The sequence below is a fragment of the Myxine glutinosa genome, chromosome 2 (genome assembly GCF_964187855.1).
Source record: "Myxine glutinosa chromosome 2, kmMyxGlut1.1, whole genome shotgun sequence".
In the NCBI taxonomy this organism is placed as follows: domain Eukaryota; kingdom Metazoa; phylum Chordata; class Myxini; order Myxiniformes; family Myxinidae; genus Myxine; species Myxine glutinosa.
This window is the reverse complement of record NC_136262.1, coordinates 255,505,097-255,523,317: the sequence shown is the minus strand read 5'-3', so window position 1 is coordinate 255,523,317 and position 18,221 is coordinate 255,505,097. Positions and strand designations below refer to the sequence as shown.

At 43.9% G+C, this 18,221-nt stretch overlaps 1 protein-coding gene across 4 annotated transcripts in view; it reads right to left on the bottom strand.

The window, feature by feature from the left end:
• The window catches only part of CASZ1 (castor zinc finger 1), a 242,081-nt gene that overhangs the window by 56,579 nt on the left and 167,281 nt on the right, over window positions 1–18,221 (bottom strand). For 3 of the 4 annotated variants that reach the window (XM_068105889.2, XM_078772441.1, XM_078772442.1), the window contains 3 exons: window positions 12,454–12,531; window positions 11,087–11,378; window positions 10,641–10,818 (listed from right to left, as the gene is read on the bottom strand). In XM_068105889.2, the coding sequence (XP_067961990.2) occupies window positions 10,641–10,818; window positions 11,087–11,378; window positions 12,454–12,531 (548 nt within the window). Of the gene's footprint in view, window positions 1–10,640; window positions 10,819–11,086; window positions 11,379–12,453; window positions 12,532–18,221 lie in introns of those variants that run through there. The other variant, XM_078772443.1, reaches the window with a different exon arrangement.

Sequence of the window (18,221 nt, the reverse complement as noted above, 5' to 3'; positions counted from 1 at the left end):
CAGGGGCCCCTCCCTCTACTGAAGGATCTAATTGCAGCCATCTCCTGTTAACGATAGATCTCACCCCCCAGGCGACATCGTCCAATCACAGCTTGTTGCCTGCTATAACTGATCCTACCTCTCTCGCCGTCGTAGCCGATGGGAATCCCCTCCCGATGATCACGTCCTCCCTCCCCCCCCCCTCCCCCCAAACCCTTGCAATCTCTTCCCACTAACCAGGACGAGTTTCAATTAGTCTGCCCAAAAGGAAAAAGACATCTGCAAACAACAGATGAAAACGTTCATCTCTTTAAAAAAACCTACAACTGAAAACCGACAGCCCCTCCTCTCTGGCCTAGATTTGTCCCTCGTCACAGAAAATCGTTTCTCGGTATTGGAGGACATAGATGTGGATGAATCCTCGCCCTTGTCTACTGACCTAGAAACTGATATGGTTGAACCGCAAAAATTAGTACCCCCCCCCCTCCCCTGAAGATGGCTCATTTCTCTCCCTCCCCGTCCCCTCCCTCTATGGACTATGCCCCATCCGATAACGTGGAGGGATGTGATGACGGTGAGGAGATAAATGATGAAAACCAGTGTGACACACCATCTGAGCCATCTGATATAGATGACTCTGTTAGTGAATGTGGTAGCCTTAAGGAAGAAGAAATCCCTCCAATCCCTCCCTCCGAGATAAAAAGGTTTCTTAAGGACACATTCCGAAAAAGGAATGTTGTTATAGAAACCTTTTTTCCGGAGCTACCTGATTTTATACATTCCGCTAGACTGATGGTAAAACGGCCCCACGTTTTTAATTTCAATTCCTCCCAACGTCACCGTTTAAAGAAGTGGTTGCAAAAAGCTAAGAATGAACTGCTATCAAAAAATTGAGTGGTGGTCACTCCTCCTTATAGCTGTAATGAGTTTTTCCATTTGTAGCTTGAATATTAACGGAGGATGTAGCTCTGTCCGTAAAGTTCAAGTAAGGGATTTTTTATTACAGAAGAAAGTTGACATTGCCCTCTTACAAGAGACCCATGCCAACGACTGCTGTGTCGCAGAGTGGTGTAGGCTCTTCCCCGGCCTGTCCTTCTTTAGTAACGGTGACTCCCGCAAAGGCGGTGTCGCAATAATTCTTAGCCCCTCCTTTTCGCCTTCATCGCTTAAATTCGACGAAATACACAAGGGATCCCTAGCATTCCACTACTGTGGAAAATTCTATACTATTTTTAATATCTATGCCCCAAGTACGCCTGTAGCTCGGCGAGTTTTTTTTAATGACCTTGGGACACACCTAACGTCCCTCGACAGCCAAAACGCCCTAAAAAACCAAGACAATCATGTTTGTATTGGTGGAGATTTTAACTGCACCCTCCAACCCCAACTAGACAGGAACAGTGCAGAGCCCCATCCTGCCTCCACAATCCCTCTCACCAAATTTTTAAAACAAATGAATTTGACAGATATATGGCGGGTACAGCACCCATCAATCAGGCAATACACATGGTGTCGATGCATTCAGGGTAATATTGTACTTGCTCGCTTGGACAAGTTTTATATTAATCCTCCACTTGAACGCCTCGTTCTGTCATCCAAAATTTGCCCATCAGGATTCTCGGACCACAGCGCAACATTTCTCAAAATTTCTGCCCCCTGCCCGAAACACAAGAGTGCTTTTTGGAAATTTAATAACAACTTACTTGATTTAAGGACATTTTTCCGGAAATTTGGAATATTCTGGTTGCCTCCCAAAGGAATTTCTCAAACCTCAGACAATGGTGGGATAATGCCAAAACGCACATCAGACTGTTCTGCCAACAATATCGTGCGTATGGTGTTCAAGAGGAAAGAAAAACCACAACCTTACTTGAAGATGAAATCCTGGAATTACAGGAACAGCTTCAGGGAACTGCAAGTGTGAGCTACCAGGGAATGAGGCAACAAATCCATGGAAAAACGGCCTTACTGAATTCCATATCCGAAAGGCGAGCACAAAATGCTTTATTGCACCTGAAGATGAGGTACATACACGACCTTGATGCTCCAACCAAATTCTTCTTCAGCCTTAAAAGGGGGGCCTCTTCGTCAATGATTACACGCTTGCTCCATGATGGGGAACTCCTTTATGAAGATGGCAGAATCAGGGAATGTGCCCGGAAACATTTTAAACAACGGTTTATGCGGCATGACATTAACCAGGATGCAATATCGGAACTTGTTTCTAACCTTCCAACATTGGCGGAGGATCAGAAGCAGCAGTTGGAGGATCCTCTTAGGTTACCTGAGCTCACCGCTGCCTTGAAGGCCTTGGAACCTGATAAAGCCCCTGGACTGGATGGGCTGACTAGTGAATTTTTCCAGTTTTTTTGGGACGCCATTGGACCTCACCTATTGCGGGTATTGAATGAATGTTTAGAGGATGGACAACTGCCGTGGAGTTGCCGGAGAGCAGTCACCACCTTAATTCCTAAGAAAGCGGACACTCAACTTATAGAGAACTGGCGTCCTATTTCTGTTTTATGTACGGATTATAAAATTTTAGCCAAAGCCTTGTCTAATCGAATGAAACCTTTTATGAATGTACTAATAGGAGAACATCAATCCTTTTGTATTCCTGGACGTACTATTTTTAATAATATCTTTCTTATCCGTGATACCATTCGGTTTTGTAACAATTTTAATATGAATGTTGGTCTGTTTTTTATTGACCAAGGAAAAGCCTTTGACTGTATTGACCACATGTACCTTTTTAGAGTTTTAGAGAATTTTGGGTTTGGACCTATTTTTATCTCGTACGTTAAACTTTTGTATTGTAATATATCCAGTGTTCTTAAAATTAATCAAGTATTGTGTAGCCCCATTGCTGTACAACGGGGAGTACGGCAAGGTTGCCCGCTATCTGGACTTTTATACTCTCTTGCCATCGAACCTCTTCTGCTCCAATTACGTACGCACATTTCTGGCTTCACTGGATCAATTCTTACCACACCGCTAAAAGTCTCTGCCTATGCAGATGATGTCTGTATTTATATAAAAAATAGTGTTGACGTCACTGCGGTGGCTCAGGCACTAAAAACATATTGTCAGGCTTGTTCAGGCCAGGTAAACTGGAAGAAGAGTGAAGCCCTTTGGATAGGACCTGGAGATTGCCCGCCAATTGTCCTACCAGGAGGAGTGAACTGGCAGAAAAGTGGCATTAAATACCTCGGTATTTTCCTCGGAGACAACACCTTTGAGCAGCAGAACTGGGTGGGATTACCGGACAAGGTAATGGCAAAACTGGCCCGCTGGAAAGGACTTCTTTTTCAACTTTCGTACCACGGAAGAACTCTCGTCATTAACAATCTTGTCGCCTCTATGCTATGGCATAAGATGATATGCCTACAACTGCCCAGGAGCCTTCTTATTACACTGCAAAAGAGCATTGTCGACTTTTTCTGGAGCGGGAAACACTGGCTCCAACCCCCCGTGGCATACTTACCACTCACTGAAGGTGGCCAAGGTCTTATTGATATCCGCAGCCGGATTATGGTCTTCCGGCTTCATATCGTGCGCCAACTTGTATATGGAGATGAAGCCCTACTCTGGAGGCCTCTGGCTAACTGCATATTGCAGCTTACATGCAAGCTGGGTTACGGCCGAGAACTTTTCTTGATGAACCCTCATCAAATCGATTCATCCTTGCTGCCCACCTTTTACCAAGGGGTGATGAACGCCTGGCAAACCCTGTCCTTTTCCCGTGAAATGGCAACATACAACATGGAAATGTTGTTGAATGAGCCCCTATGCTACAACCCCTTCCTGGAAAACAGCTTGAATAATAGGGGACTCGTTCAACGTTTTGTTGATGCCAAGCTGCTGCGAGTGAAAGACCTCATGACAGAGTCTGGGAGCTGCCGGCTGAGTGCTGCCGCTGTGGCACAAAAAACCGGAATAAAATCTGTCAGGATCATCTCTCGGTTCCTTCAAGGGATATCCACAACGTATCGTAATACCTGCGAGGAACTTGGCCCTTCCCCCGAGGAAACAGCGGGTGACTTCCCCAAACTCCTAGTCTTCAGCCCGCCACTTAATCTGTCCCCTGGCCTGAACAGCCCTGATGATACTGCATTATCCCTTCCCGCCTTTCCAAAGAAAACTTTGTACAACGCGTACGTTAAAATTTTATACGCAAAAACATTTTCTGAGCACCCGAGGCTTCGATGGCGGGATGTTTTACCCCCAATACCACCCAATTGCCCCAATTGGCGAAGTTTTTATCTCTTGCCTACTCCAAACTATGTTGGAGATATTCAATGGAAACTTGTACACTGGATTTTACCTTATAATGTTTTACTGAACCGGTTTTCTACTGCTAACTCTAATCTATGCCCTTTCTGTGCATCCATTGAAACCCTACCGCATATATACCTTGAGTGTGAACGATTGCAACCTCTTTTTACATTCCTTCAGGAACGCTTTGTGAAGCTTGGTTCCCTCTTCAATCACAATGTTTTTATTTATGGTGTTTTAGGACCGTCTTCCCTTAGGAATGTGGTTTTAATGAATTTTTAAATTGGCCAGGCCAAGTTTGCAATTTATAAATCCAGGAAGAAAAAAATGGGAAACGCTTCTGACTCGTCATATGATGTACTGCTCACCCTTAAGGCTCTTGTAAATGCAAGACTAAAGCTAGAATACCGGTTTTTTTAAATGAACAAGAATTTAACATGTTTTAAAGAAAAGTGGGTTTTTAATGATGTCATATGCACACTTGATGATGATGATTTGATAATAACTTTTCCTTGAGACCATTTTTATTGTGTTTTGTTTCTTTATGACTGAACATAACTGATTTTCTGTACTCTTGTAATAAAAGGAAGAAACAGTCAGTCTCTCTCTCTCTCTCTCTCTCTCTCTCTCTCTGTCTCTCTGTCTCTCTGTCTCTCTGTGTCTCTCTCGAATTTTAAAGTGTTTGGTAATGGAACGTCTGATAATGTTTCGTAATGGTTAAGAATCTGGGGTAATGTAATAAAACCTCTGTAGATTAAGTTAAATCGTGAGCTACATGCATGAAATATTAATTATGTGATGCTGGACTGCCGGATTGAGTGACTTTTGAACACAATTGAAGTTGTACACCCACCATTGATAGTGGTACAGTACTGGTCTGAAAGGGTCAAAACCACGAAGAACGGAGCCCAACAGATGATCCGAGTAGTCATCAAATCAGTCAATTATTCATTCGGTCAGTAAATTTGCAGCAACTTAATACGATAAATCTTCTCATTGTGAGGTTTTTAGATAACAACAAATGCAATTGTTTTTATGATGCTCCAATTAATCAAATATATATCCTTAAATGGTTCATGTGTTACATTAATGGGGATCGAGTGATAAGATAAGGATATTAGTCACATTACAGTTGAATTATAGCATGTCAATTTTAATTAATTTAAATATACTGTATATATGTATATATATATATAAGTTATGTCGGTGGGGTAGTGATGACTTTAGACCAGGTAGATTTGTATAGGTAGCCTGCTCCGATTGTCGTGTAGAAACCACCATGTAATAAGTACCTGTTTAGCCCGGATGTCGGATAAGTTGTATATCTGTCCCCGTCACGAGGGGGCGGGGCATGTTAACTAGCTTAGGGAATAAGGATAAATTATCCCTTGTACGTCTTACCCATGGTGATTTATCCTTTGTCCCATTTGGCACCGCACCATAGACACTAGTTCGGAAGTGCCCATTAAATTGCACTAAATAACAATAAAAACCAACTGGAAGGCAGGCATCAAGCACTAGGGCTGACAATCCCGACTGGCAGGGACACATCAGTAAAGACAGGCCGAGAGCCATGCCCAGAGGGACAGTGAATGGGTGGGAGTTGACCAACAGGAAGGCCGGGGTAAGAAGGGACTCGATTGGAAGAGAAGCGCCAATGACGTCAGCGCCGGGACGTAAAAACCACGTCCGACTGGCATTTTGTCCTCTTTGGCCTTTTTCTCCCTCTTCTGTTTCTCGTGCTGGATGTGGATAGAGACGGTTGGGCGCTGACGATTTTCCCTCTTGGCTCTTCTCCTTCTTGCTATTGGCCCTTCTTGTTCTCGTGCCTTCTTGTTCTCCTGATTATTTTGGCCTGCTCGTGTTCTGGGTGACGGTGGACGGCTGTGCGCTGACAATTCTACTCTCCTTTCTTGCCGTCCTGGACCTTGGTGCGAGCGGTTGTGTGCCAGCATCGTCTCCTCGTTCCCCTGTTTGTCTGGGATTGAGAGCTGCAGTTGACGGGAGAGGTGGCGTGTGGATGAGCGGACTGCGGACTTCTTCCCGCGAGGAACACCGCCGGGTCTGGACTGTGCACACGGGGCCTGGACGATTCCTGACGAGCCACCACGAGCTGATCATAGCTAAGTGCACGATAAACCACACGTTTTTATTTTATCCAGGTTATTATTCCCTTCATCTGTGTTCAAGTCTGGTGTGGGAGAGGTCCCGTTTGGAAACTTAGTTTACCATCGCGTTTTCTTGGTATCAGCATCCGTTTTAATAAACCGGTTTCTTTTTGTACATTTAAACCCCTTTTGTTTGAGTTTATTTTTCGCAGGTTCGGGAACTGCTGGTGATCGCGACAGTTAAGACCCTTCGGTTTTCCCTTCCCTTTCTTCCCCCATGTATAAAAATCCGCATTTGAACTGAATGCCTTGGAGTAACGCTCGATTGCCTTCCGTGACTCTCCCGGTGTTAACTGAGAGCAGTCACAAGACAATATATACAGTGCCTTCAGAAAGTATTCACACCCCTTGACGTTTTTCACATTTTGTTGTTACAGCCTCAATTTAAAATTGATTAAATTGAGATTTTTTTGGCACTGATCTACACATAATACTCCATAATGTCAAAGTGGAATATATATATATATATATATATATATATATATATATATATATATTCCCAACACTTCCCTCACACAATTAGTACACAATGAAGCATTCTATGTTCATGCTCCATCCAACTCTCTCCTGCTTTCATTATCTCCACAAATATTGTACTACATCCTTCAAAAGTCAAAAACGAGTGTTGTTTTGAGGTACAGGGAAACCTGAAGGAATTATCTATGTCGACAAAAATAACTTCTAGTTTGGAAAATTTATACTTAAAAGAGGGAAAAACAAACAAAAAGCCCCCAACATGGATCAATTGCCTGGAAGGTAAAACTCAGGCCTGATGTTTTGGTTACAGAGTAGTTTCTATCCATGACTATTGTTACGGATTCGTCACTTCCACCTTTGTTGTTATTCTATACTTGTAGGATTTTTATTTTCAGGTAATATTGTTGTTAAGATTTCTTTGTGAAATGGAGATGACTTTAGTAAAAGGTAAAAATAAATGTTTGTGTGTGGAGGAAAAAGAAAAACACGAGAAACCGGAAGAGGAGAGGAGGAATTGGCAGGGGAAAGAGACGGCCGTGAGTTGCATTGAGGCTGCGAGCGGACTTCCTCGATATTGGTTGCGAATGAATTGAGGCTTCCCGTGAAAGGGATTGCCCACGACATCGTCCTATATTGCGATTGCAATTAAACCTGCGTCTCAGGTTTTGGTACCAAGTGTGAACTATTGTTGGTGGGAAAGCAAGCGCCTCATTACAGGCCGATCTGCCATTTTTCCTCGAGGAGGCCGTCCGCCTGGTGCATCGTGTTTTGTCGTTGGGATTCCCATATCGACCTCTTCGTGTTGATCGCCATTGGTTTCCATATTGGCTTAATCATTGGTGGACGTGGGGCATGGATTGCACTCACGTTTTGGGGGATCGTTACCGTGCCGCCATCTGCCCGACCTCTCACCTCGTAACTCCTCGTCCGCATCCACGCCGATACCTGCCTGTTGTTCTTGCCGTTCTGCACGACTTCAACCTTCGCCCAGCGTGGGGATTCGTGCAGGGACTTTGGGATTGTTACATTCCACTCATGTTTGGTGTATTGTGAGTTTATTGATTGGAGAGTATTGGGGGAATGATGGTACCATCATATGTATTGTTTTCATGGTACTTTCTTTAAGAGTGTTATTATTGTGTATGTGAGAGTTCTTAATATAATTACTTGTTTTGTTCTACACAATTGCATTGGTGTGGTTTTACCATGGTTTAGAACACTCAAAATAACAAATCTTTCTGCCGCGTTCCCTCTCAAGACTATGAAGGGCACCATAACCGGACTTTGGCGTGGTAACACGTAACACTATACAGACAATGTGTACATCATCATCATCATCATCATCACCATGCTCTATACAGAGCGTCGCCTGAGCAGTTTCCTGGCTGGAGTTAAAATCCTGGACGGATTTCCACTCTGATGCATGATGCTCAACTGAGTGTGCCGGAAGTTGTAATTTGTTCAGGGTGTCAGCGATAGCTCACCTAATCCACGTGAAGGACATCGTGGGATCTTTAGCATCTAACAATGGTGGGCGGACAGGTCCCCTGGCTTAATGTCCACCAAAGGGATAGTTACACATTGATGCATCGCCATGCATGCAAAACACCAGGGTGGCAGTTTGTAGCTGGGCCAAGAATCAAAACAAGGCTAGACAGCTCAGAGATGAGCGTGACAATGTGTACCCTCGGAAAGAAATGGGGTGACTTGAGGACAACATATGCCCAACTTAGAAGGTGAGACCCATCGTTTTATCACTGCAATAATGCGGGCAATGATGAAAATGATGCATCTCACCTTATATCATGGGTATATTAATCCTCCTACCCCTCCATCTTTTCCTCCTCCTCCTACCCTTCCACTCTTCCCGTTTTGCTCTTCCTCCTCTTCGAGGGTATTTAACAGCTGACACATTTTTCCTGCATAGGACTGGATGAAGAATACACGATGGTCAAAACGTTAGGCATGAGCCTTGCTATACTAGGTCAAAATTACATAAGTTGATGATGCCATGTTTCACTTCTCCAGCTCTCTTTGGGTACTGATCCATGGCAATTACCTGTTGAGCTCTCTCCCTGCATCTATGTTCGTTTCGATTTAAGTTTGTTTTATTTTAATTAATTCACAAATTTACATCTATGTTTTATTAAATAAAATAATATTTAATTAAAAAAATTAAATATTATTTAAAAAAATTAATAACAATTAAAGTAGAACAGCACTTGGTAGAGCGCATACATCTGCCAAGCTGAACAGTTTGTTTTGTATCCCAATGTTAGGCAGGATATGGATTCGGACCTGAACCAAAATCGAATTAGCTTGTTCTGGTCACCGAACCAACTCATTCACATAGTTTTGTCATAAGTCATCATAACTTTTTTAAATATGTTATATATCGCTTTTCACCCTATCTCTCAATGGTGAAGAATCACTTAAAAATTAAATAATTCTAGTATCCGAATCCATATTCAGATGTTCACTAAAATCGAATTGAATAGTCCTTGTCACACACCCAATTGGTCCACCACGTTTCGTGCAAATCCGTCCACAACTTTTGAGATATCCTGTTATGTATCGTTTTTGGCCCTCTCTCCCAATGGTGAAGAATCACTTTAAAAATTATACTAGCAGGATCCGTATCCTGATCTTCACCAAAATCGAATCATGTCGTCCTTGTCACACATGTTACATCTTTGCCAAATTTCGTCCGAATCCGTCGACACTTTTTGAGATATCTTGTTCACAAACAAACAGACAGACAGATGAAAAATCGGTCAGAGACCGAGGACTTGCTGGAATGTACTTTTTTAAAAATCAGCCATTTTGGATCAAAATGGCGGGAAATCTATACATGTATAATAATTAAAACTAAGCATTTGTGACCATTTTATGCCACGTTATTTTTCGGGAATTGAATAATGAAGATTTTGGTGTTGGTTAGAAGGGAATCGGATAATGTTTGACAGAGTTATTAGTAAAACAACAATGTTTGACCTCGAGTTTGACCTTTCAAGGTCACTCAAGGTCAAAGGTCATGGTGCCAAATGAAATGTCGTATGTGACTTCCTATATGTCAGTAACAGTAAGTGTATGCATATCTCTTGTACTTCTAGAGTTAATAGTGGTTTGAAATATATTTTAAATGAAAACTCGACCCCCCCGACTTCACGTTTTGGGTGACCTTGAGCTTGACCTTGGGCCTAGAGAGTTAAAAATTGGGCACAGTCTATTCCAGGGCAAGACAAATATGTGTGTAAAGTATGGCGATGCTATGCGCAACGATGTAGACATAGTGCTGCGCACAAACAAACAGACAGACAGACAGACAAACCAACCAACATACTTGCCGGAATCTATTCTGGCAAGTAACAAACAGGGGTGAAAACATAACCACCTTTGGTGGCGGAGGTAATTATAAAATTAAAAAAATTTACATAATAATTTTATTCTTCAATAATTATTTAATTATTATTTAATAATTTAATTAAATAATTTAATTATTATTTAATAATTAAATTAATTATTTAAAATATCTATGTTCAAATTATTTAAATTAATCCACAATTGAACTCTTCTTCCATGTTCACTCGTTTTCTCACTTTCCCTTTCCTTTTCTTCTTTCCATCTCACCTAGTAAAGGTTTTTGTAGTTTTTCGAACTATTGTGTTCATCGTGTCCTGCAACTTTAATGGCTTGCATGACAGGATGATTATGTACAATTTTTGATTGTTTTGAAATTACCTGGATGTCATATTTTGATGGTCTCCCAACACGGCCTGTGCGGAAAGCGATGGCTCCCCCCATCCCAGGTGATGCCCCTTCCTCGCCAGGGCGAAACAAATGCAGGAAGCGAACGTTCTCAAGGTCGTAGCGGGATGTGCGTCGGGAAGAACCTCGTCCACGAACCGAACCCTGAGAACTTGCGAGATTTATATGGGGGTTGTAGAATAATACGATGATGGAATATTGTTGAATAAATCAAGAAACAATCATTTTAATCGATCAACCTCACAAAAAAAACATGATGAGAAAAATTAGGTCACTAAATGGACATCTATCATCCCATTGATTAGTTCTGCAGAACTGCCCACTCCTCAATGATTTCAGAAATGATTGCACACGCTCTTTTATCAAACTTTTTTTGAAAGCCTCTATTTATTTTATGTCATTGCTGAAATAATGCACACCTTGATGGACGTGATGGTGGTGGTGGTGGTGGTGGGGTTTTAGGTGTGGTTACAGGTGGCTGGAGTGGTGACTCTGAAGGTGATGGTGATCCACACTGGTTGGTGTTGGAGGGGGAGTGGAAGCTTGATACAGGCGTCGGGGGTGAAGGACAGCGAGAGTCCGAGGGGGAGAGGTCTGCGGGTGCTGGTGAGGTGGAAATGCGGTTTAGAGTTGCTTTCAAGAGGTCATCACGGGTAGTGGCTTCCAGAAGTCCAAACACACCGAGGAGGTCACTCAGGTCAGCAAGAGAGGCTGGAGGAATCAATATAAAAAATACAAAGAAGAACACACCATAAGTACTTTGTCTGGCAGTGATATAATGAGCAAACATCTGTCCAATGTAACTTCAGCAACATTTAAAAGAAGGTAGAAAAGTAAAACAATTTTTAAAATCCCCAAACCCAATAATAAAAATAACTAATGTACCAAATATGATAAATGTCATCAATAAGGAAAGAAACTCCCTGTCTATCCTGTCTAGAAACTACCTGAACCTATCTATCTTCTACCGACTCCTCTCCGGCCTTGCTCCCCCAGCTCTCTCTGGGCTCTGTCCCCCAAATATTCCTACAGGTCGCACAAGATCTACCTGCAGCCCTCTTATGGTTAAACTGCCAAATCAAGACTCTCTATTCACCTTCACTCCTTCATTCCTCTTTTTTCCCACCTCTGGAACAAATTTCCTCACTCTCTTCAATCCCACTCCTCCCTCCAGGTCTTTAAAACAGCTGTTCACCACCATCTCTTATCTTCCCCCATCCAAAACCTTGATCTTTTCTTCCCCGTTAATACAAATCCTGGAAGTTCTAGCAGTATCCATGTGTTTTATACCTCTCCCACCCCCCCCCCCCCCCCGCCTTCCCATGCCCCCTCCCCCCAAGCCCTCTCCCTCCCACAGATCTCCCGATGTCCGTTCTCTGCTGTTGTACTTGTGCGCCTCTCTCTCCCTCATCTTGTCTCCCGGTCTCTTTATTGTAAGTTTTGTGCGTTGGTTTTTGTTTTTGTGATTGATGTTAGCTCTTACACGAGCGTCGATCTTGTATCCCAAAAAAAAAAAAACTAGAGTGAGTTAAATCCTGAAAATCTGTGATTCTCAAACGTATGCAGAACACGTCTGTGGGGTAACATCGTTGGCCGAGGGCACGGATGTGCAGCTGATGCAATGCCCTCTGTAAGTTAGCGCAAGAATTTGGGCAAGGTGCCGGCGATAGCTCAGCCACTCTTTGGAAAAGTTCCATGTTGGTACACGGCAGCAGAGTATGAAAAAGTTAACTTTTTTCATACCAGCAGGGGGCAGTGCGTCCACCGAGGGATATTATAATCACACCTGAGCCATTGACCGTTTCACTCCTTGTCGTTTCTTTCTCGGTTTCTGCAACAGTGTCACTGCTGGTGCTGGAATGTTCTGCAGAAAGACACAATATACGTAAGCACAGCACCGCCACCACCAGCTACAGGTCTCGCAACCTTCACACCCACCATCATGCTCCCCATGCTCCATGATCGCAAACCCAACACCAGACGGTGTGATGTAACAGCACACTATTGCAAAACATTGCTGCGAGCACAACAGGAAGGTTAAGTTACCACCAAGCTCGTTTTTTGGGGCACTCGCTCTGCGGGTCTCATTGACGGTTCTGTCCAGTAAGCTACATGTGAGGACGGCAGGGCCTGACAGTCGTTCTGACAGGAATGTAAAGAACACCCTGTCTGCATTTGAGTCGTGGACGTTAAAGACCCCCTTGGTATCTCGTGATAAAGAGTGGGCCACTGTGTGCAGGTATCCTTGTCAAATTTCCTACCGGTAGATCATAATTCATAAGGGATATTGTTGTTGTGAGATAACGTGATCGTGATAGTATGGGTTAGTCCATGGACAATAAGTAATCCGATCGGATTTCTCGAAATTAACCACCATGAAAACCCTCTACACAAAGAGGGGGAAACAGGGGGAAACTAGAACGGCACTCAGTAGAGCGCACACCTCCGCCAGGCTGAACAGTTTATGCCTTGTATCCCAATATTAGGCCGGATCAGGATTCGGACCTGAACCAAAATCGAATCGGCTTGTTCTTATTACCGAACCAACTCTTTCACCTAGTTTAGTCATAAGTCGTCCATAACTTTTTGAAATATCCTGTAACATGTCGCTTTTCGCCTGATCTCTCAATGGTGAAGAATCATTTTTATTTTTTATTTTTTCCGCATTTTGGTTAAAAAAAAATATTGGGGGTTTTTTTTGTTTTGTTTTTTATTTTATTTTTATTTTAAAATCAAATTTAATGATTTGAATCCAAAAAAATCAAAATGATTAAAAATGTAAAAATTTTGGGGGGTTTTTTTGGTTTAAAAATTAAATAATTCTCGTATCACAATCCATATTCAGATCTTCTCCAAAATCGAATCGATTCGTCCTGGTCAAACACCCAATTGGTCCACCAAGTTTTGACCAAATCCATCCACAACTTTTTGAGATATCCTGCTATGCATTGTTTTTGGCCCCATCTCCTGATGGTGAAGAATCACTTTAAAAATTCTAGTAGCCGGATCCGAATCTGGATCTTCACCAAAATCGAATCATTTCGTCCTCGTCACATACGCTACCTCCCTGCCACATTTCGTCCGAATCTGTCCATAACTTTTTGAGATATTTTGTTCACAGACATTCAAACAAACGGACAGACAGGGGTGAAACCATAACCTCCATCCATCTTTGGTGGCAGAGGTATTACAAAGGAGGAGACAATGGACTTTTTGGATCTATAGGGAGGAATTTTTGAGATTCTCAAGTGTGTTCTTCTAAGAGTGGTTGACAAAAGATCAGTGTGTGTATGAATAAAAGTATCACATGAATTATTGACATTTATTCGAAAATTTTAAAATCAAGAATCAATGTCATGACCTGTATTTTTACCTGCGCTCCTGAAGGAGGACGTAGGTTATGTTTTCACCTGTGTTTGTCTGTGAGCCTGATATCTCAAAAGGTTATGGACAAGTTATGACAAACTAGGTGGATGAGTTGGTTAGGTGACAAGAACAAGCCGATTCCATTGCGTCACTGCTGCTGCTGTAGTGCCCCCTATAGGTTAGGGGAAGAATTTTGAATTTGTTTTGGGTCCGGTGAAAACTCACCGACTCTTCTTGGAAAACTACTGTGGAATCCTTCATCATCACCATCATCATGTACCATGGCCTATGTAGAACGTTAATGCTGCCGAAGCAGTAACAACTGGGGTTACAATTCTGCCGGGGCACCACACCGATATAGCTCACCTAACCCTTCACGAAGGACAACTGTGATCTTTAATGTCCACAAATAAATTTTAGCAGACAGGACACCCAGCTTAACATCAGTCAAGGGACGGCACACTTGGTGGTGCAACACACTACCTGTAAAACACCAATCTGACCATTTATAGTCAGATACAACAACACAACAACATGCATTTTAAGGCCATGTTCCCTGCTAGAGCGGGGGTTAGCCTTGCGGTCCCCATGACAATCTTCTCCATTTTGCCCTATTTTCTGCATCTCTCCTTGTTAACCCCCTTGCCCGCATTTCTTCTTCCACCATTTTTAGCCAAGTCTTTCTCGGTCTTCCCCGTCCTCTACTTCCTTCTACATTCATTTCCATCACTCTTTTCAACCAGTCACTTTCATCCTTCCTCAACACATGACCAAACCATCTCAACCTGTTCCTCTTCACAGCATCCATCACAGGCTCTATTCCCATCATCTTTCGCAATTCATCATTTGTCTTCCTCTCTCTCTCAACGATACTCCGCACATCCACCGAACCATTCGCATTTCCACCCTTTCCAGCCTTCGTTGCTGCTCTACGTTCATTACCCATGTCTCGCTACCATAAATCATAACACTTCTCACACATGCAGCATATTCCCAGTCTTTTCACCCATAGCCTACTTCCTTGTGTAAATCTCAACTCCAAAAAAAAAAAAAACTAAAATTCCCTTCTCTGTTCTCATTCGTTTATTCATTCTTATTCGTTCGTTCGTTCTTCGACCACGTGTTTCTCCCATTTCCCCAGATAGTTTTCACTGTTATTAACCTTCAATGTTTACACTTTCCCCTCGTTATGTATTTCGTCATATATTATAACACCTTTTTCTTCTTCTTCTTTAAAAGGCTGCTTTCGACTTGCTCACCAAATCAATTCATCCCAAAAAAAATATCCATCTCCTATAGTGCCTTTTTCTACATTCCCTAAACTCTCCTGCACTCCATCCTCCATCCAGCGTCCTTAAACGTATTTTTAACTCGAAGGTCACAAGAAACTCATTTTGCAATAAATGTTCGTTTCCCATAAATCGTACACTTTCTAAAATCCAATCTCACCCCTCCCCTCCAAATCTTCCCCATAACCCCTCCCCTCCAAATCTTCCCCATCACCCCTCCCCTCCAAATCTTCCCCATCACCCATCCCTTTCAAATCTCCCCCCTTGCCCCCTCCCTCCTAAACTACCCCCTCACCCCTCCCCACCAAGACGCCTCCTCGCCCCTCCCCTCCTAGACTCCTCCCTCACCCCTCCCCTCCAAATCTCCCCCATATGCCATCCCTTTCAAATCCCTCCCCTTGTCCCTTCCCTCCCAAACTCCCCCCTCGCCCCTCCCCTTCAAATCTCCCCACCCTCATTGCTTCTCAATTTCCCCCCTCTCACTCCCCGTCCTCAAAGCGTCCTCCCCGCTTCTTCCCCCTTCCAACTCTCACCTCCATCTCCCCCAACCTTCTGCCTCGCTCTTCCCCCTCCTCAAATAACACCTCATTGTGCCTCACCCAATCACCATCAAACCTTTTGTCCACCCCATCCTTCCCTTTCTCCGAGCTATTCTGAACTCTCTGACACACCTTCAACAGCTCTCCCTACCTCTTCCACCTCTTCCACATCTTACCCTACCCATCATCTCCCCTGTTCTGTATCTGATGCTCCCCCTTCCTCTTCATTAACGGTATGGACCTCAAACATCCGGGGCCTTCGTTCAAACTTAACTGATCTCTCCATACAGGTTGCTTCTGTCAAACCAGACGTGATCTGCTTAACAGAAACTTTCCTCCTTTATGATGTCTCTGATTCCTTAGTATCTCTCCCGGGCTACTCCCTCCTCCGGTATGATAGACCTGAGCCTCGTCCTGGAGGTGGGGTTGCTATCTTTATCAAAAACTCTCTTCCTCACTCGCCCTGCACTGCACTCTCTCCACCTCACCCCCAGGAATACCTCTGGTTACGGCTTCCCCTTCGCTCCAACCTCTTGTTCATATGTGTGTTGTACCGTCCACCAAACAGTGATGACTCCATCTGCATCTCTCTGTCTGATAATATGGACCAACTTCTATCTACTCATCCCAACTCTCTCTTCCTCATATGTGGTGATTTCAACTGTCATCATGCCAGTTGGCTGGGTGTGGGTACCTCTCTCACCAGCCATGGCTCCTCAGCAAAGGACTTCTGCGACTCACTGGGACTGACACAATCTGTCAATTTCCCGACCCGGATCTCAGTCAACGGAACATCTTCTCTTCTGGACTTGGTTATGACTAACTTCCCTGAAAATGTCTGCTGCTCTTCTTCTGCTCCAATTGGATCATCTGATCATGTCCTTGTTAAAGTGGACATCTCTCTGACCATCCTCAGGGAGCCTGCTCAGCGTCGACGAGTCTGGCATTTCACTCAGGCCAACTGGCACGGTCTACAAGCAGCCATCAATCATCTGGACTGGTCTCCCATCTCTACCACCTCTGACATCAACTCATCCTGGGAATTCTTCCAAAGTAAATTGCTCTCTCTCATGCACAGATTTATCCCATCTCGTCTTCAGTTGTCATACCCTTCCTCCCGTCCATGGTACACGGAATCTTGTGGTGAGGCTGTTGCCCAGAAACAACTTGCCTTCGTCTCCTGGAAAGCAAATCCAACGGAAGGAAATCTCATTTCCTTTCACAAAGTCCGAAACAAGTGTGTGTCCACCCTCAGGAGAGCCAGGAAACAATATCTCTCCGTTCTCAAGACCGAACTCTCTTATCTGTCTCCCTCTTCCAAATCCTGGTGGCATCTGGTCAAATCCGTTTCTGGTGTTTGTGCCCCCTCCATCCCCTCCCTTACCTCAAACGGCTACACAGCTGACTCCGCACATGAAAAAGCTGAATGCCTCAACTCTGTGTTTGCCTCTAAATCTTGTGTCCCAAACCCATCCCTCTCTGTACCCACCATACCCAGTCGTACCCTGCTGCTCCTGGACTCTGTGTCCTTTCCTCCTGACAAGGTGGAAAAGTTTCTGTCAACCCTCGAATCTGATTCTGCAACTGGAGCCGACGGCATCAGCCCACGGGTCCTAAAATCCTGCTCTGCCACTCTATCTCACCCTCTCTCTGTTCTCTTCACCCTCTCTTTTGCTCAAGGTCAACTGCCATCTGCTTGGAAATCAGCCAACATCACCGCTTTGCACAAAAAAGGTGCAAAAACAGATCCTAGCAACTACAGACCAATCAGCCTTCTCCCAATTATCAGCAAAGTCATGGAATCCATCATTGCTTCGGATATGAAATCTTTCCTCTTCTCCAATGGCTTGATCTCTGATCATCAATTTGGTTTCAGACCAGGTCACTCTACTCTGGACATGCTGCTTCTGCTGTCTCAACAATGGATGGAGGTCCTCAATGCCAAACAGGAAATTAGAGCTGTCTCCCTCGACATATCACGTGCCTTCGACACGGTCTGGCACCCCGCTCTGCTCACCAAACTCTCCTCCTTTGGTATCCATGGAAATCTCCACGCATGGCTGGCGGACTTCCTCTCTAGTCGTCGTCAACGTGTGGCCCTGAATGGGTTTCTCTCATCTCCTCTTCCTGTTCAGGCTGGAGTTCCCCAAGGCAGTGTTCTGGGCCCCGTGCTTTTTCTGGTCTTCATCAATGATCTCTCTGACTCTCTTGAAAATCCTCTCTATCTCTTTGCTGATGACTCCACTCTCTGCCGCTCCATTCCTCTTCCCTCAGATCGGCAGTCTGCAGCCTCTTCACTCTCTGAAGACTTGGACAAAATCACAGACTGGTCAAACAAGTGGAACATGTCTTTCAATCCT